Source organism: Triticum urartu, unplaced genomic scaffold (assembly GCF_003073215.2).
Source record: "Triticum urartu cultivar G1812 unplaced genomic scaffold, Tu2.1 TuUngrouped_contig_715, whole genome shotgun sequence".
Classification (NCBI taxonomy): domain Eukaryota; kingdom Viridiplantae; phylum Streptophyta; class Magnoliopsida; order Poales; family Poaceae; genus Triticum; species Triticum urartu.
In genome coordinates, this window is record NW_024117971.1 from 74,328 (window position 1) to 95,404 (window position 21,077).

Here is a 21,077-nt window from a genome sequence, read left to right on the forward strand (position 1 = left end):
AACCCTAAAACAGGCAAAAAACAGCAATTCTGGGTTGGGCCTCCGGTTATAGGTTAGTCCCAAAAATAATATAAAAGTGGATAATAAAGCCCAATAATGTCCAAAACAGTAGATAATATAGCATGGAGCAATCAAAAATTATAGATACGTTGGAGACGTATCAAGCATCCCCAAGCTTAATTCATGCTCGTCCTCGAGTAGGTAAATGATAAAAACAGAATTTTTGATTGCGGAGTGCTACTTGGCATAATTTTAATGTAATTCTTCTTAATTTTGGTATGAATATTCAGATCCGAAAGATTCAAGACAAAAGTTCATATTGACATAAAAATAATAATACTTCAAGCATACTAACTAAGCAATTATGTCTTCTCAAAATAACATGGCCAAAGAAAGCTCATCCCTACAAAATCATATAGTTTAGTCATGTTTCATTTTCGTCACACAATAATGCTCTCATCATGCACAACCCCGATGACAAGCCAAGCAATTGTTTCATACTTTAGTAATCTCAAACCTATAAACTTTCACGCAATATATGAGCGCGAGCCATGGACATAGCACTATGGGTGGAATAGAATATAATGAGGGGGGTTATGTGGAGAAGACAAAAAAGGAGAAAGTCTCACATCAACGAGGCTAATCAATGGGCTATGGAGATGCCCACCGATTGATGTCAATGCAAGGAGTAGGGATTGCCATGCAACGGATGCACTAGAGCTATAAATGTATGAAAGCTCAACAAAAGAAACTTGTGGGTGTGCATCCAACTTGCTTGCTCACGAAGACCTAGGGCACTTGAGGAGGCCCATTGTTGGAATATACAAGCCTAGTTCTATAATGAAAATTCCCACTAGTATATGAAAGTGACAAAACAAGAGACTCTCTATCATGAAGATTATGGTGCTACTTTGAAGCACAAGTGTGGCAAAGGATAATAACATTGTCCCTTCTCTCTTTTTCTCTCATTTTTTGGGCCTTCTCCTTTTTTTATGGCCTTTCTCTTTTTTATGGCCTTTCTATTTTTTATAATTCCTCACTTGGGACAATGCTCTAGAAAATGATGATCATCACGCTTCTATTTATTTACAACTCAATGATTACAACTCGATACTAGAACAAAAGATGACTCTATATGAATGCCTCCGGCGGTGTACCGGGATATGCAATGGATCAAGAGTGACATGTATGAAAGAATTATAAACGGTGGCTTTGCCACAAATACTATGTCAACTACATGATCATGCTAAGCAATATGACAATAATGAATCTGTCATGATGAGCGGAATGATGGAAAGTTGCATGGCAATATATCTCGGAATGACTATGGAAATGCCATAATAGGTAGGTATGGTGTCTGTTTTGAGGAAGATATAAGGAGGTTTATGTGTGAAAGAGCGTATCATATCACGGGGTTTGGATGCACCGGCGAAGTTTGCCCCAACTCTCAATGTGAGAAAGGGCAATGCATGGTACAGAAGAGGCTAGCAAGGATGGAAGGGTGAGAGTGCGTATAATCCATGGACTCAACATTAGTCATAAAGAACTCACATACTTATTGCAAAAATCTACAAGTCATCAAAAACCTTGGTACTACGCGCATGCTCCTAGGGGGTAGATTGGTAGGAAAAGACCATCGCTCGTCCCCGACCGCCACTCATAAGGAAGACAATCAAATAACACCTCATGTTTCAAATTTGTTGCATAACGTTTACCATACGTGCATGCTACGGGACTTGCAAACTTTAACACAAGCATTTCTCAATTTCACAACTACTCAACTAGCACGACTTTGATATTATTACCTCCATATCTCAAAACAATCATCAAGCATCAAACTTCTCTAAGTATTCAAAACACTCCTAAGAAAATTTTACTAACTTTGAATACCTAGCATATTAGGATTTTAAGAAAATTACCATGCTATTAAGACTCTCAAAATAATCTAAGTGAAGCATGAGAGATCAATAGTTTCTATAAAACAAATCCACACCGTGCTCTAAAAGATATAAGTGAAGTACTAGAGCAAAAATTATATAACTCAAAAGATATAAGCGAAGCACATAGAGTATTCTAACAAATTCCAAATCATGTATGGCTCTCTCAAAAGTTGTGTACAGCAAGGATGATTGTGGTAAACTAACAAGCAAAGACTCAAATCATACAAGATGCTCCAAGCAAAACACATATCATGTGGCGAATAAAAATATAGCTCCAAGTAAAGTTACCGATAGAAGTAGACGAAAGAGGGGATGTCCTCCGGGGCATCCCCAAGCTTTGGCTTTTAGGTGTCCTTAGATTATCTTGTGGGTGCCATGGTCATCCCAAATCTTAGGCTCTTGCCACTCCTTGTTCCATAATCCATCAAATCTTTACCCAAAACTTGAAAACTTCACAACACAAAACTTAAAGTAGAAAATCTCGTGAGCTCCGTTAGCGAAAGAAAACAAAAGACCACTTCAAGGTACTGTAATGAACTCATTCTTTATTTATATTGGTGTTATACCTACTGTATTCCAACTTCTCTATGGTTTATAAACTATTTTACTAGTCATAGATTCATCAAAATAAGCAAACAACACACGAAAAACAGAATCTTCAAAAACAGAACAGTCTGTAGTAATCTGTAGCTAGAGCAAGATCTGGAACCCCAAAAATTCTAAAATAAATTTCTGGAAGTGAGGAATTTATCTATTAATCATATGCAAAAATAATTAACTAAATATCACTTTCCAAATAAGAATTACAGCATTTCTCGTGAGCGCTAAAGTTTCTGTTTTCTACAGCAAGTTCAACAAGACTTTCCCCAAGTCTTCCCAACGGTTCTACTTGGCACAAACACTAATTAAACACAAAAACACAACCAAAACAGAGGCTAGATAAATTATTTATTACTAAACAGGAGCAAAAAGCAAGGAATAAAAATAAAATTGGGTTGCCTCCCAACAAGCGCTATCGTTTAACGCCCCTAGCTAGGCATAACAAGCAAGGATAGATCTAGGTATTGCCATCTTTGGTAGGCAATACATAAGTGGCTCTCATAATAGATTCATAAGGTAATTTAATTTTATTTCTAGGAAAGTGGTCCATGCCTTTCCTTAATGGAAATTGGAATCTAATATTTCCTTCCTTCATATCAATAATTGCACCAATCGTTCTAAGGAAAGGTCTACCAAGAATAATAGGACATGAAGGATTGCAATCTATGTCAAGAACAATAAAATCTACGGGCACATAATTGCTATTTGCAACACTAAGAACATCAAAAATTCTTCCCATAGGTTTTTTAATAGTGGAATCTGCAAGGTGCAAGTTTAGAGAGCAATCATCAAAATCACGGAAACCTAACAAATCACACAAAGTGTTTGGAATCGTGGAAACACTAGCACCCAAATCACATAAAGCATAGAATCCATGATCTTTAATTTTAATTTTAATAGTTGGTTCCCACTCATCATAAAGTTTTCTAGGGATAGAAACTTCCAATTCAAGTTTTTCTTTATAAGATTGCATCAAGGCATCAACGATATGTTTAGTAAACGCTTTATTTTGACTATAAGCGTGAGGAGAATTTAGCACGGATTGCAACAAGGAAATACAATCAATCAAATAGCAATTTTCATAGTTAAATTCCTTGAAATCCATAATAGTGGGTTTAGCAACATCTAAAGTTTCAATTTCTTCAATCCCACTTTTATCAAATTTAGCATCAAGACCAATAAATTCCGAATTCTTAGAACGCCTTCTAGGTAAAGGTGGATCATATTCAGTCCCATCATTATCAAGATTCATATTGCAAAACAAATATTTAATGGGGGACACATTAATAACTTTTAGATCTTCATCTTTATTTTCATAGGAACTAGAAGAACACGCTCTTATAAAGGCATCTTTCTTAGCACGCATCCTAGCAGTTCTTCCTTTGCACTCATCAATGGAAATTCTCATGGCTTTGAGAGACTCATTGATATCATGCTTAGGTGGAATAGATCTAAGTTTCAAAGAATCAACATCAAGAGAAATTCTATCAACGTTCCTAGCCAAATCATCAATCTTAAGCAATTTTTCTTCAATCATAGCATTAAAATTCTTTTGCAAAGTAATAAATTCTTTAATATTAGATTCAAAATCAGAGGGCATCTTATTATAATTTCCATAAGAATTGTTGTAGGAATTACCATAATTATTAGAGGGATTACTAGGATAAGGCCTAGGGTTGAAATTTCCTCTATACGCGTTGTTACCAAAATTGTTCCTACCAACAAAATTCACATCCATAGATTCATTATTATTCTCAATCAAAGTAGACAAGGGCATATCATTAGGATCAGAAGAAACACTCTTATTAGCAAATAATTTCATAAGTTCATCCATCTTTCCACTCAAAACATTAATTTCTTCTATCGCATGCACCTTTTTATTAGTAGATCTTTCAGTATGCCATTGAGAATAATTAACCATAATATTATCTAGGAGTTTAGTAGCTTCTCCTAAAGTGATTTCCATAAAAGTGCCTCCCGCGGCCGAATCTAAAAGATTTCTAGAAGCAAAATTCAATCCGGCATAAAAATTCTGAACAATCATCCACAAATTTAAACCATGAGTAGGGCAATTATGTATCATTAATTTCATACTCTCCCAAGCTTGTGCAACATGTTCATGATCAAGTTGCTTCAAATTCATAATATCGTTTCTAAGAGAGATGATCTTAGTGGGAGGAAAATACTTAGAGATAAAAGCATCTTTGCACTTATTCCATGAATCAATACTATTTTTAGGAAAAGACGAAAACCAAGCTTTAGCACGATCTCTAAGCGGAAAAGGAAATAGCTTCAATTTAACAATATCATTATCCACATATTTATTCTTTTGCATGTCACACAAATCAACGAAGCTATTTAGATGGCTAACGACATCTTCACTAGGAAGGCGGGAAAACGGATTTTTCATGACAAGATTCAGCAAAGCAGTATTAATTCAGCATCGGTAAGAGGAGCAATCGGAGTGCTAATAAAATCATTGTTGTTGGTATTGGTGAAGTCACACAATTTAGTATTATCTTGGGCCATCGTGACAAGCAAGCAAACTAACACACAAGCAAACAAAAAGCAAGCAAGCAAAAAGAGGCAAATGGCGAAAGAGAGGGAGGATAGAGAGAGAGAGGGCAAATAAAACGGCAAGGGTGAAGTGGGGGAGAGGAAAACGAGAGGCAAATGGAAAATAATGTAATGCGGGAGATAAGGGTATGTGATGGGTACTTGGTATGTTGACTTTTGCGTAGACCTCCCCGGCAACAGCGCCCGAAATCCTTCTTGCTACCTCTTGAGCACTGCGTTGGTTTTCCCCGAAGAGGAAGGGATGATGCAGCAAAGTAACGTAAGTATTTCCCTCAGTTTTTTAGAACCAAGGTATCAATCCAGTAGGAGGCTACGCGCGAGTCCCTCGTACCTGCACAAAACAAATAAATCCTCGCAACCAACGCAAATAGGGGTTGTTAATCCCTATAAGGCCACTTACGAGAGTGAGATCTGATAGATATGATAAGATAATATTTTTGGTATTTTTGTGATGAAGATGGAAAGTAAAATAAAGGCAAAGTAAAAGCAAAAGGAAATAACTAAGTAATAGGAGATTAATATGATAAAGATAGACCCGGGGCCATAGGTTTCACTAGTGGCTTCTCTCGAGAGCATAAGTATTCTACGGTGGGTGAACAAATTACTGTTGAGCAATTGACAGAATTGAGCATAGTTATGAGAATATCTAGGTATGATCATGTATATAGGCATCACGTCCGAGACAAGTAGACCGACTCCTGCCTGCATCTACTACTATTACTCCACTCATCGATCGCTATCCAGCATGCATCTAGAGTATTAAGTTAAAAACAGAGTAACGCCTTAAGAAAGATGACATGATGTAGAGGGATAGACTCATGCAATATGAAGAAAACCCCATCTTGTTATCCTCGATGGCAATAATACAATACGTGCCTTGCTGCCCCTACTGTCACTAGGAAAGGACACGGCAAGATTGAACCCAAAGCTAAGCACTTCTCCCATTGTAAGAAAGATCAATCTAGTAGGCCAAACCAAACTGATAATTCGAAGAGACTTGCAAAGATAACCAATCATACATAAAAGAATTCACAGAAGATTCAAATATTGTTCATAGATAGACTTGATCATAAACCCACAATTCATCGATCTCAACAAACACACCACAAAAAAGAAGATTACATCGAATAGTTCTCCACAAGAGAGGGGGAGAACATTGTATTGAGATCCAAAAAGAGAGAAGAAGCCATCTAGCTAATAACTATGGACCCGTAGGTCTGAGGTAAACTACTCACACTTCATCGGAGGGGCTATGGTGTTGATGTAGAAGCCCTCCGTGATCAATGCCCCCTCCGGCGGAGCTCCGGAACAGGCCCCAAGATGGGATCTCGTGGATACAGAAAGTTACAGCGGTGGAATTAGGGTTTTGGCTCCGTATCTGATCGTTTGGGGGTACGTAGGTATATATACGAGGAAGGAGTACGTCGGTGGAGCAATAGGGGGGGCCACGAGGGTGGAGGGCGCGCCTGGGGGGGTAGGCGCGCCCCCCTACCTCGTGGCCTCCTCTTTTCTTTCTTGACGTAGGGTTCAAGTCTCCCGTGTCTTGTTCGTTGAGAAAATCACGTTCCCGAAGGTTTCATTCCGTTTGGACTCCATTTGATATTCCTTTTCTTCGAACCCTAAAACAGGCAAAAAAACAGCAATTCTGGGCTGGGCCTCCGGTTAATAGGTTAGTCCCAAAATAATATAAAAGTGGATAATAAAGCCCAATAATGTCCAAAACAATAGATAATATAGCATGAAGCAATCAAAAATTATAGATATGTTGGAGACGTATCACTCTTTTCTTCAATTTGCACAAAATTATATATATCCCTTAAGGCAGCTTGTTTCTTATGAGCAGAGAAATATTTAGCAGAGAAGTAATAAATCATATCTTGGGGACTACGCACACAACCAGGATCAAGAGAATTAAACCATATCTTAGCATCACCCTTTAATGAGAACGGAAATATTTTAAGGATATAAAAGTAGAGAGTTCTCTCATCAGTAGTGAACAGGGTGGCTATATCATTTAATTTAGTAGGATGTGCCACAACAGTTTCAGATTCATAGCCATGGAAAGTATCAGATTCAACCAAAGTAATTATATCAGGATCAACAGAGAATTCATAATCCTTATCAGTAACACAGATAGGTGAAGTAGCAAAAGCAGGGTCAGGTTTCATTCTAGCATATTTAGATTGCTTATTCCATTTAGCTAATAACCTCTTGAGTTCGTATCTATCTTTGCAAGCTAAAATAGCTAAAGAAGCTTCTTTATCAAAAACATAACCCTCAGGAATAACAGGCAAGTCTTCATCATCAATTTCATCAGTATTATCAGATTCAATATTTTCAATCTCTCTAGCCCTAGCAAGTTGTTCATCAAGAAATTCACCAAGTGGCACAGTAGTATCAAGCATAGAAGTAGTTTCATCATAAGTATCATGTATAGCAGAAGTGGCATCATCAATAACATGCGACATATCAGAACGAATAGCAGAAGTAGGTTTAGGTGTCGCAAGCTTACTCAAAACAGAAGGTGAATCAAGTGCGGAGCTAGATGGCAGTTCCTTACCTCCCCTCGTAGTTGAGGGATAAATCTTGGTTCTTGGATCTTTCAAGTTCTTCATAATGATAAGAAGATATATATCCCAAGTGACTCAAAGAATAGAGTTATGCTCCCCGGCAACGGCGCCAGAAAATAGTTGATAACCCACAAGTATAGGGGATCGCAACAGTTTTCGAGGGTAAAGTATTCAACCCAAATTTATTGATTCAACACAAGGGGAGCCAAAGAATATTCTCAAGTATTAGCAGCTAAGTTGTCAATTCAACCACAACTGGAAACTTAGTATCCGCAGCAAAGTATTTAGTAGCAAAGTAATATGATAGTAGTGGTAACGGTAGCAAAAGGTAACAGTAGTAAAAGTAATGTTTTTGGTATTTTGTAGTGATGATAGCAACAGCAACGGAAAAGTAAATAAGCAAAGAACAATATATGGAAAGCTCATAGGAAATGGATCGGTGATAGAGAATTATGCCGGATGCGGTTCATCATGTAACAGTCATAACCTAGGGTGACACAGAACTAGCTCCAGTTCATCAATGTAATGTAGGCATATATTCCGAATATAGTCATGCGTGCTTATGGAAAAGAACTTGCATGACAGCTTTTGTCCTACCCTCCCGTGGCAGCGGGGTCCTTACGGAAACTAAGGGATATTAAGGCCTCCTTTTAATAGAGTACCGGAACAAAGCATTAACACATAGTGAATACATGAACTCCTCAAACTACGGTCATCACCGATAAGTATCCTGATTATTGTCACTTCGGGGTTAACGGATCATAACACATATAGGTGACTATAGACTTGCAAGATAGGATCTAGAACTCTCATATATTGATGAAAACATAATAAGGTTCACATCTGAAATCATGGCACTGATATAAAATGAAAATAAAATGATTGTAAAACATCCAAGAATGATAATATAATAGCATGAAACAATCAAAAATTACAGATACGTTGGAGACGTATCAGGGCGCCCCAAGTAGGATTCGGATCCTACTTGTGGTTTCCCAAGTGGCGCCCCCTTCCTTATTTTACCGGAGAGGAAAAGGGAAGAGGGAAGGGAGGAAGGAAAGGGGGGTCGAACCCCCTCTTCCTTCTCCCAATCGGCCTCATGCGATAGGGGGGGCGCCACCCCCTGTGGGCTGGTGTGCCTCCCTCTCATGGCCCATATGGCCCATTATTCCCCGCGGGGGTTCCGGTAAGCCCCCCGGTACTCCAATAAATACCCGATACTATTTGGAACACTTTCGGTGTCCAAATACTATCACCTATATATCAATCTTTACCTCTCGACCATTTAGATACTCCTTTTCATGTTCGTGATCTCATCCGGGACTCCGAACAACATTCAGTCACCAAATCACATAACTCATATAATACTAAATCGTCGTCGAACGTTAAGCGTGCAAACCCTGCGGGTTTGAGAACTATGTAAACATGACCGAGGCACCTCTCTGGTCAATAACCAATAGCGAAACCTGGATGCCCATATTACCTCCTGATGTCTACTACACAACCTTCTTCTTGTAGACTCGTGTTGGGCCTCCAAACGCAGAGTTTCGTAGGACAATAGCAAATTTCCCTCAAGTGGATGACCTAAGGTTTATCAATCCGTGGGAGGCATAGGATGAATATGGTCTCTCTCAAAAGAACATGCAACCAGATAACAAAGAGTATCTTGTGTCCCCAACACACCCAATACAATGGTAAATTGTATAGGTGCACTAGTTCGGCGAAGAGATGGTAATACAAGTGCAATATGGATAGTAGATATAGGTTTCTATAATCTGCAAACATAAAAACAGCAAGGTAGCAAGTGATAAAAGTGAGCGAAAACGATATTGCAATGCTTCGAAACAAGGCCTAAGGCTCATACTTTCACTAGTGCAAGTTCTCTCAACAATGATAGCATAATTAGATCATATAACAATCCATTGACGTTGATAACCCACAAGTATAGGGGATCGCAACAGTTTTCGAGGGTAAAGTATTCAACCCAAATTTATTAATTCGACACAAGGGGAGCCAAAGAATATTCTCAAGTATTAGCAGCTGATTTGTCAATTCAACCACACCTGGAAACTTAGTATCTGCAGCAAAGTATTTAGTAGCAAAGTAATATGATAGTAGTGGTAACGGTAGCAAAAGGTAACAGTAGTAAAAGTAATGTTTTTGGTATTTTGTAGTGATGATAGCAACAGCAACGGAAAAGTAAATAAGCAAAGAACAATATATGGAAAGCTCATAGGAAATGGATCGGTGATAGAGAATTATGCCGGATGCGGTTCATCATGTAACAGTCATAACCTAGGGTGACACAGAACTAGCTCCAGTTCATCAATGTAATGTAGGCATATATTCCGAATATAGTCATGCGTGCTTATGGAAAAGAACTTGCATGACAGCTTTTGTCCTACCCTCCCGTGGCAGCGGGGTCCTTACGGAAACTAAGGGATATTAAGGCCTCCTTTTAATAGAGTACCGGAACAAAGCATTAACACATAGTGAATACATGAACTCCTCAAACTACGGTCATCACCGATAAGTATCCTGATTATTGTCACTTCGGGGTTAACGGATCATAACACATATAGGTGACTATAGACTTGCAAGATAGGATCTAGAACTCTCATATATTGATGAAAACATAATAGGTTCACATCTGAAATCATGGCACTCGGACCCTAGTGACAAGCATTAAGCATAGAAAAATCATAGCAACATCAATCTCAGAACATAGTGGATACTAGGGATCAAACCCTAACAAAACTAACTCGATTACATGATAGATCGCATCCAACCCATCGTCGTCCAGCAAGCCTACGATGGAATTACTCACGCACGGCGGTGAGCATCATGAAATTGGTGATGGAGGATGGTTGATGATGACGATGGCGACGGATTCCCCTCTCTGGAGCCCCGAACGGACTCCAGATCAGCCCTCCCGAGAGGTTTTAGGGCTTGGTGGCGGATCTGACCGAAACACAATATATAGAGTTGGAGTTGGAGTCGGAGGAGCTCCAGGGGGGCCACGAGGTAGGGGGCGCACCCTAGGGGGGCAGGCGCGCCCCCACCCTCATGGACAGGTGGTGGGCCCCCTGGCCTTCATATTTTGCAGGTATTTTTTATATTTTCCAAAAAGTTGCTCCGTGAAGTTTCAGGTCATTCCGAGAACGTTTGTTTCTGCACATAAATAACACCATGGTAATTCTGCTGAAAACAGCGTCAGTCCGGGTTAGTTCCATTCAAATCATGCAAGTTAGAGTCCAAAATAAGGGCAAAAGTGTTTGGAAAAGTAGATACGACGGAGACGTATCAGACGTGCAACAAAGAGTCACTCCAAAGTCACTAATAGTGGAGAATAAACGAAGAGATTACTGTAGGGTACGAAACCGCCTCAAAGTTATTCTTTCTGATCGATCTATTGGGTTATTCCTATAAGTGTCACAAATAGCCCTAGAGTTCATACTAAAATAACACCTTAAGACATACATCAACCAAAACCCTGATGTCACCTAGATACTCCAATGTCACCACAAGTATCCGCGGGTTTGATTATACGATATGCATCACACAATCTCAGATTCATCTATTCAAACCAACACAAAGAACTTCAAAGAGTGCCCCAAAGTTTCTACCGGAGAGTCAAGACGAAAACGTGTGCCAACCCCTATGCATAAATTCACAAGATCACAGAACCCGCAAATTGATCACCAAAACATACATCAAGTAGATCACGTGAATATCCCATTGTCACCATAGATAAGCACATGCAAGACATACATCAAGTGTTCTCAAATCCTTAAAGACTCAATCCAATAAGATAACTTCAAAGGAAAAACTCAATCCATTACAAGAAGGTAGAGGGGGAAAAACATCATAAGATCCAACTATAATAGCAAAGCTCGCGGTACATCAAGATCGTGCCAAATCAAGAACACGAGAGAGAGAGAGAGATCAAACACATAGTTACTGGTACATACCCTCAGCCCCGAGGGTGAACTATTCCCTCCTCATTGTGGAGAGCGTCGGGATGATGAAGATGGCCACCGGTGATGATTTCCCCCTCCGACAGGGTGCCGGAACAAGGTCTCAATTGGTTTTTTGTGGCTACAGAGGCTTGCGGCGGCGGAACTCCCGATCTAGGTTCTGTTCTGGAGGTTTGGGGATATATAAAAGGTGTTGGCGTCGAGAACAAGTCAGGGGAGTCCATCAGGGGCCCACAAGGTCAGGGGCGCCCTAGGGGGGGGCGCTGCCCACCCTTGTAGTGCCCTCGGGACTCCTGTGGTGCATCTCCGGTACTCCGTGGGCTTTTTTTGGTCCATAAAAAATCATCGTAAAGTTTCAGGTCAATTGGACTCCATTTGATATTCCTTTTCTGCGAAACTCAAAAATAAGGAAAATACAGAAACGGGTACTGGCTCTAGGTGAATAGTTTAGTCCCAAAAATCATATAAAATAGTATATAAATGCATATGGAACATCCAAGATAGATAATATAATAGCATGGAACAATCAAACATTATAGATACGTTGGAGACGTATCAACTCCTACATATTCTACGAAGATCTTTATCGGTTGAACCGTTATGACAACATACGTAATTCTCTTTGTCCATTGGTATGTTACTTGCCCAAGATTCGATCGTCGGTATCCATATACCTAGTTCAACCTCGTTACCGGCAAGTCTCTTTACCCGTTCTGTAATACATCATCTTGTAACTAACTCATTAGTCACTTTGTTTGCAAGGCTTCTTATAATGCGCATTACCGAGAGGGCCCAGAGATACCTCTCCGATACTCAGAGTGACAAATCCTAATCTTGATCTATGCTAACCCAACAAACACCTTCGGAGATACCTGTAGTGCATCTTTATAATCACCCAGTTACGTTGTAATGTTTGATAGCACACAAGGCATTCCTCCGGTATCCGGGAGTTGCATAATCTCATAGTCGAACGAATATGTATTTGACATGAAGAAAGCAATAGCAATAAAACTGAACGATCAATATGCTAAGCTAACGGATGGGTCTTGTCCATCACATCATTCTCCTAATGATGTGATCCCGTTTATCAAATGACAACACATGTCTATGGTTAGGAAACTTAACCATCTTTGATTAACGAGCTAGTCTAGTAGAGGCTTACTAGGGACACGGTGTTTTGTCTATGTATCCACACATGTATCAAATTTCCGGTTAATACAATTCTAGCATGAATAATAAATATTTATCATGATATAAGAAAATATAAAATAACAACTTTATTATTGCTTCTAGCACATATTTCCTTCAGCACCCTCGGCGTGCTACACATGTTTGTAGGATGATTGTTTCAACACGCTGCAGGTGAACGTGGTCATTCTGGAGGTGAATGATTCTTTCATAGAATGGTGAGCTCGGACACGGGACAGTTTTGGACAGCCGGACAAATGGGGTTTCGACTCAATGGTGTTCGCCACCGCCTGGCATATGTGGAAACAAAGGAACGCGAGGGTGTTCAATCTCGTGGAACATATCAGAACTCCAAGCGCAACAAATTCTAGAGGAGATCAAGGCTTGGAAACAAGCCGGTGTGGGAGTGGCAGGGCTGCGTAGATCCGTGAGGGAGTAGACTAAGGTTTTCTTGTTGGTGTATGTATACCTACGATAAAAAAAAATCACAGCCCTGCAAAAAAAAATCAAAGGTTATACTTTGTAATCTGATATTCCCTTCGTTTCAAATTACTCGTCACAGAAACGGATGTATCTAGAACTAAAATACATCTAGATACATTCATACTTGTGACAAGTAATTCAGAACGGAGGGAATACATGCTATACTTTGCAAACTGCAACTGCCGTCGCGAATTACAGAGTTATGTACAGTTGATTGTGAATCTTGTTGCTCTATGCAAACAGTAAAATCCTAAAACTATTTACATAATAATCTTTAAATTCTTTTTTCCGCAAAAAATCATCTTTAAATTCAATGCCCCCCTAAAGAATAAATCCCCTTGTGTACAAAAGGACGAGCAAGGACACCATGGTGACCACATTGATCATCCTCCTCACCTTCTCCACCCTCCACCTTCCACCAGACAATCCATGGTCCACCATTTCTCCATTGGAAGCCAACAAAGACGATCCATCCTCCTCTACCACGTCGATCGCCTCCATCTTCTTCTCAACACGAACGACATTGCATTGCTCGCATGTGCCATCGTCCCCCGCCACCGCAACCTGAACCACAGCCGGTGGAACCATTTCGTCATGAACAACCACCACCAAGTGCCCGTCTGATTTTGATGACCCCTCGTGATCCGACGCCGCAATCGCAATCCTGTGCGGCGCGGTGAGCACTGGCTCGTCGTTCGTGGCGGCGGCGACGGCCTTCCTGTGGAAGAAGCTCTCGTCTTCGATGTGGTAGCGGCTCGCCGTGCGCACCTCCTGCGCCAGCGCGCACGGCCAGCAGAACAGCCACCGTGCGTAGTCCGTGGCCGACTTGGAGCCGCAGCAGGCGGCGCTCCCCGGGAGCCGGAACTTTCTCCTCATCTGGATCCTCCAGTACCCGCCATAGAGGAGGCCGCCGGCGCAGAGCAGCACGCCGGCGCTACCGAGTACGTCGCCGACGGCCACGTCGTGGACGTGGAGCGCCGTGACGCCCAACACCCACAGCGGCGCGAAGCATAGGAGCGCGAACGTGGTGGCGTGCACGCACGCGTTGCCGAAGCCGAGCCTCTCCGCGTTCCACCCGAAAACGCAGAAGGTGCAGGAGAGGGAGAGGCAGCACCCCGCCGCCGCGCCCCCGCCGCAGTCGAACATGCCGCCCGCCCACTCCGGCTCGACCACCGCCACGGCGTGCGCCGCCTTGGTGGGGCATTGCTGCCTCAGCGAGGCGGCGTCGGAGCACGCGGCGAGGTCGCCGCACGGGTCTTTTCCCAGCGGGCTGCACACGGTGTACACGACGGCGGCGACCGGCGCACCGACGCCGAGCGCGAAGAAGCCGTCCTCCGCGAGCTCGGGGCGGGACCTCTCGGTGAAGCCCCAGTAGAGCCAGCACAGCGCGTACTGGCAGACGACGGTGAGGTGGAGCAGCGCGACGACGACGGCCATGTGCGCGCGCTCGCCGCGGCGCGGTGGGCCACCGCCCTGCTTGCCGCAGTAGGCGGCGCGGAGCTCGGCGGCGTCGCCGGGCAGGCGCCAGCGGCAGAGCAGGAAGGCGTGGTGGAAAAGTGCCGGGTGCTGGTAGAGGCTCATGAGCGTGAAGAGCGCGTTGAGCACCTGGTTGTTGACCTCGACCCAGTGCGCCCTCGCCGCCGGCGCCGGGAACGCCCGGTCGAGGAGCCCGAGGAGGAGGAGCGCGAGCATGCCGCCGGAGGCGCCCACGCAGAGGAGCCAGAGCAGCAGCGCGATGTTCATGGGGTGCTTGACCCACTCCCTGCACGTCGCGCGCACGGAGCCCCAATCCACCTCCGACGCCGGGCCGCCGCGCCAGAAACCGAGCCATTCTGACCGACGAGGCTTGTCTAGGAGGGGGTCGGGTTGTGGGACGCGGTAGCTGGCGAGTAACGGGGCGCGCGCGGCGGCGGCGTCGCCATTGCTGTCACGAGGAAGAAGCATTGCACTTCGCGGACGGAGCGCCGCCGGCAACTGCGGACAGCACGATCCCAGTGGAGTACTCGTATGTAGTAGTAGCAGTGGATGGTTAAAAGTTGTTTTAAGTTTGGATTTGGAGTAAACGTGGCGGTTTTGGGGAGCGGAATCCATCAACCCCGGCTGCTGGCCTGCTGCCGTCGGACGGTCAGAGTTGGGTGCTGCTCCAGTTCACCTGGAACTGGAAGGAAGGAACGTTGGCTAGTCAATTCTGAACGATTAACTTTCCAGAACTGAACTGTTGTAGCATCGTACAATTGAGAAAATTTCAATGGTGTGGTTTCAGCTGCCGTTCTGGACTTGATCGAAAGATTTCTTCCCCGGGGCCGAGGGAGAGGCGAGACCCGTGCCTGTCAACTGTCATGGTGGTTGGGACTCGGGTGGGCATGGGGTCCCTCGGAGACGCACAGCACAGCCAATCTGGGCTAGCGCATCCAAAGCAACAACAGTGCTGTGCGCTGTGGCGTGGCGTGGCGCGTGGGGTGGGGTGGATGCAAAGCGGGAGCATCCTGCCAATGCAAGGATGATTGGAGCAAGTGCCTCGGGGGAATGCACAGATAACTGGAATAAAGTCATTCGTGTGTGAAGGGATGCATGAACTAATGTATAGGCGTTTAGTTTCCGGTGGTGGAATCAAGGGGCACAACATGGATGCTTGAGGGTGTTGCGGGAAGTCATGTCAGCTAAGATGAAATTATCATGTGATGGATGGAAATTCGTGGTGGACGATTTGGGAGCCCCGAGCGTGTCATGCAATCGGAGAAGTTCGGCTTGGTTGGACTAGATAGTCTGACGGATCGACGTGAGTCGGTTGGTACAGAAGACGATGGTGAGATTGGCGACAGCGACATAGGAGCGTGATGCTGATGGTGACCGACTTCTGGGGCGTGGAAACACGTGGCGCAGGTCTGAGGACTTGTGTGGCTTCCACAAGACTATGGCGCGGGGTTGATTCAAGACGGTGCACATGAGAGCTTGAAGTCGACGAGGCGCGGGGGTGGATTGATCATCTATCATGGAGTCATGTTGAAGGTGGAGCTGGAGTCTGGAGGACTTCACTCGGTGCTAATTGAGGGGCTACGACGTAAGTGCACACAGAGTCGAAGCCTATTCAGCAAGGGGAAAAAAGTGAGTGACATGCAGTTCGGACTGGAGCCCAGTGGTCTGATGGAAGTGTGAAATTCGTCATCGGTCGGCGATGATCGGTGGTACTCTGCAGTGAGGGTTGAGTGGTGTGGGTTCGCAACCCTTGAGACTCGACCGGGACAGCGAAGGCTCGACGCGATAATAGCGGCGAGGCGTGCGGTATGCATGGTGCATGGAGACGGACCATGGCTCTGGTGGTCATACATGTGGTGAGACAACTGCCAATTTGACTCGGGATGACTACAAGCAATGGTGAAATTTCTTCAAGTTTCAGACAGGCTGTCAAGAAAGGAGCGGTGATGTTGAGTTCAGGTAACTCTTATGTGTGACACCCAATATGTAAGTTGTTCACTTTCACGCAGATTAGTGATCGGTGTGTGATGGCGTTGACGGATACTCTGAAAGTTGGGAGCACAAACTAGAGTAACAAGGAACTTGATTTTGCTCGAGTGTTGACTGTGGTCATGAAAAGAAGGGACTACAAGTTGCGGGTGGAATCATATGGAGTCTTTGAAGTAGCAGCGGTACTCATGGGATAAGCTCAAGTCCAATGTACATGGAAGTTTGACGCATTGAAGAATTCAAGGTAGTGAAAAATATTCGTCAAGGTGGAGTTTGTTAGAGTTGTGTCGAATATAGTGTACAAGGTAGGTTACAGTTGGACTTGTAGTAGTATTGTGTTTAGATAGGATGTGGAGTCGTGTCCTAGTAGGACACTTGTATCCTAGGCCTCTCATATATAGCGGGGCTAGACACACGATGTAACCTATGGCAACATAATAGCACAGGCGCGCAAGGGGGGAGCAGGCGACGTGTGCCGACGCCCGGGTGGCCAGGGTGCGCTATTGTGACGGTGTCACGGGGAAGAGCGCCCGTAGTCAGGCGCCGGGGATGTAGCCATATCGGTGAACCTCGTTAACAAATCTCGGTGTCGTGCTTGTGTGATTGCTTGGTCCTCGGATGATCGACGGTATGCCTCGGATTTATTCTAACACGGAAGCCCTAACTTTGTTGGACGGTGACAGCGCTCACGGCGCCATCCCCTTCTTGAAGGCGCCGCTTTGGAAACTTTGGTGTTGAGTGACGCTTACGGGTGGTGGGCGACGACGGGGACTATCCTAGCATGGATCTGCGTCCATTGCTTGGAGATGGACTCGCGTAGGTGAAATTTGTCATGATGGCGTCGATGACAAAGGGACCTGTCAAGGTTGGAACCTCAATTTGCTTTTAAGATGGACTAGTGAAAGATGGCGGCGACGACACATGTGAGTGCGTCGGACCAGTTTGTGCCCCGGACCCGGTATATGGCTCGGTCGGGGCCTCCAGCTTTAGATGTTAGGCTTATGTGAGAGGTCTGAATATTTGGCCCAGTTTGCACCTTTTCATCATATGGATTAAAGTAACGACAAATGTTTATAAGATAACGGATTCAGACATATTGTTGTACTACTTTGTAAAGTCCTTAAGAGTAATTAATAAAATGATTGTATGCATCTGTTAGATGCAGAGACGGGGGTCATCTTTCTTTTCTAAAAAAAGATGTTTAGTTTTTTATATATTTTTTCCATTTAATTCTCTTAAAAAGAATGACATGTACCTTTTTCTAAACTCGACGAAATTACTAATGTGCTGGTCTCGGCTAGTTCGCGCCTTATATGGGCTTAGTGTGAGGTGGCAGGTTAGACAAGGTATCCTTTCATTCCTCGGTTGTCGTCGACAAGGGTGCCATTTTGGGATCCGGCTTGCTTGTTCCTTCCTCATGCTCCCATCCGTGCACCCACTTCATCTTACGGCTGTCTTTTTTTTCTAATCTAATCATCTCCTCCCTGATTTTAAGAGGGTGGGGCCGGGTCTTATTTTATTCCAATCAAATCATGCCACGTATGCGGGAGTACGGATGGGTGCACGCCGGGGGAGCAGGCAAGTCTTGTCCGCCGTTTTGACATGTTGCACACTTATTTCGAAGCACTATTTATTGCATAACTATGTTTATATTTATTTTTTATTTTAGATCCATCAGGCTGGTTGTAATGGGGAATATCATATACTAGTATCATGCATATGATACTAGTGTATGATACTACCTCCCTAATGCATAGTATCACATATTAGTATCATGTAGTACTTTATTTATTGCCATGCATGACACAAAGTAGCATAGCATTTATTATAATACGGTATCATGATATGATACTCCACCCTCTCTTTCTTCATTTAATACTATGACACCTCATCAAAATTGCCTAGTTGGCATGCATGATACTAGTTATGATACTACCATTACGACCAGCCTTATTGTGTTAGGCTGGCCATAGTGAAGAGTATCATATACTAGTATCATGTATATGATACTAGTGTATGATACTATATACATCATGCATAGTATTATAGACGGTACCATTTATTGTCATGCATGACACATGAGAGAGTATTTTCTTTAGGAACCCTCACCTCCTACTTTGATAAATGCCAAGTAATAATTGGGGGAGAGGGCTATCTACAAATAATGCAGTGCACTTTCCAGACCAGAATCACATATAACATGTTAAAAAACCGCGCGTCGTATAAAGTCCAACATACTTTTAAATTTGAAGAAGATATCACTACAATTACATATGAAAAATGTCAGTCACTCTAAACTTTTATAAGGCCAAAATCACTGTCTACTTGCTTATATTAAAGTACAACATTGTTCAAACTTTATATTGATGAATATTTGGTAGCGAATTCAGCGATATTCTTGTCTGAACTTCCTCCTTCCCGCATTGCCTCCTTGACCTTTTGCATCCACTTCACAGCATTTCTTTTGTACTTATCATTTCTCTCCACATCCATCATCTCTCTAATGCACCTCTCAACCTCCTCCATCTTTAGATATCCATTATTGTCCTTCCGTACACGCACACCCATGCTCCATGCACTCTCCATATACTTTGCAATGGTGGGTTGGTCTGCCCAATGCGGAATACCCACAAGAGGTACACCATTAGCAAGTGCCTCTAGTGTCGAGTTCCATCCACAATGGGTAACAAAGCAACCTGCATGTATGTCAGGAATTAAAAACTAAAATATAATTATCACCATCGTTTTGTCATATCTTGTAATAACTTTGTGCAACAAAGAATGAAAAGAAATATGTTGTGTGATATCATACCAATAGCCCTATGTGCAAGAACCTCAAGTTGGGGACACCATGAGACAATTAATCCAATCTTCTCACATTTTTCCCTGAGTTCTTTGGATAACTTGTGTTCCTCGTTGGACCTTACAACCCAAAGAAAAGGTTTGCCAGAATTGTACAGTCCATTGCCAAGCTCCTCTAGCTGGGTTGCATCATAATTAGAGACGGTCCCATAGGACACCAGCACAACGGATGAATTGCTTTGCTTCTCTAGCCAATCCATGCACAGTGCATCACCGTTGAAAAAGTTAAAACCATATGATTTATTCGATGGTAGGCGATCATCGTCGAGGTAGAATGATGGCAAGGTTGGGCCAACCATCTTCGCTCTCCATGTTAATTCCATGTACTCTGCCTCCTGCTCAAATGACAATGTGTCAAAGATCAATTTCTATTTGAACCCAACGAAGCAGAATCGAGCATAGGCACAACCTATTCATAGGAGCGAGTTTGTTTGTTCCTAACCACATAAATTTCGCCGCGGAAAAGAAGCATATGGACTCGATTCACAGCTCACACCGGATGTGCCATATTTATTCACTAGGGTAACATATGCACATTCTGTGAAGTAAAATCAAGCATAGACGCATTGAGGCTCCCGCAAATCTCAAACCTCATTTGATGTTATGGGTTCTCCTCATACTATAAATATAAAATATAAACTCATATAAAACTACAATGGTGTACTATATCGAGTTATTGGCTAACAAGTAAATTCGTGTTTTGTATATGTGTTTGATTCGCAGGATTCTAAAACCCGGGCATAAGAAAAAACATAGGATTAATTCTAAAAAAACATAGGATTAAAATGTCATACTCATCTCAATCCTACAGGTTTTTGTGTTGTTTGATTGCATCATAAGAAAAACAAATGAGAATGGATGCTATTCTATGGGAAGTAGTACAAAAAATTCCATCGAAAAAATTCCTATAAGATTCAATCATACTCTCTTCGTCCCAAAATAAGTGTCTTAACGTCAGTATAACTTTGTATTAAAGTTAGTACAAAGTTGAGACACTTATTTTGAGACAAAGGAAGTATGAATCAAACAATCTAACTTAGGAAATTTTTCTAAGGATTCTAATTCTTCAAAAGTCCTATGAAAATCCTTTGAACCAAGGAGCCCTCTTAGCATGGTCTCCCACATTATAAGTTTATAACTTGTCCGAATGTATTTTGGAGGCAATTTTACGCTTACCATTTCTTGGTTATGCCCAAAATGTGCACGCGCTGCAACCATAAACAGCATGTGTGTTGTGTGCAATTTATAATAACCAAACATCTATTCCAGGCAAACTTTTTGCCGTGAGAATCAGCCACTTGGGTGAAAAAGACCCGTGATGTACTGCGTACATGACGCGTGGTATTAATTTGGTAGGCTGGGGGGTAAAAACGCCTGGTGGCTCTAGGCTTGCGATCAAATTTTTGTTAACGTGT

At 42.9% G+C, this 21,077-nt stretch overlaps 2 protein-coding genes across 2 annotated transcripts; both read right to left on the bottom strand.

Moving 5' to 3' along the window:
- Positions 1 to 13,614: 13,614 nt before the first annotated feature.
- LOC125531462 lies at positions 13,615 to 17,096 on the bottom strand. The gene has a single exon (XM_048695852.1). It carries the CDS (start codon positions 15,424 to 15,426, stop codon positions 13,657 to 13,659), a length of 1,770 nt encoding a protein of 589 aa, XP_048551809.1. The 5' UTR covers positions 15,427 to 17,096; the 3' UTR covers positions 13,615 to 13,656.
- A 1,927-nt stretch (positions 17,097 to 19,023) lies between these two features.
- Positions 19,024 to 20,629, bottom strand: LOC125531461 (UDP-glucosyltransferase UGT13248-like). The gene is made up of 2 exons (XM_048695851.1): positions 19,613 to 20,629; positions 19,024 to 19,496 (listed from the first exon to the last, which is right to left on the bottom strand). Exons 1-2 carry the CDS (start codon positions 19,983 to 19,985, stop codon positions 19,159 to 19,161), a joined length of 711 nt encoding a protein of 236 aa, XP_048551808.1. The 5' UTR covers positions 19,986 to 20,629; the 3' UTR covers positions 19,024 to 19,158.
- Between the last annotated feature and the right edge of the window lie 448 nt (positions 20,630 to 21,077).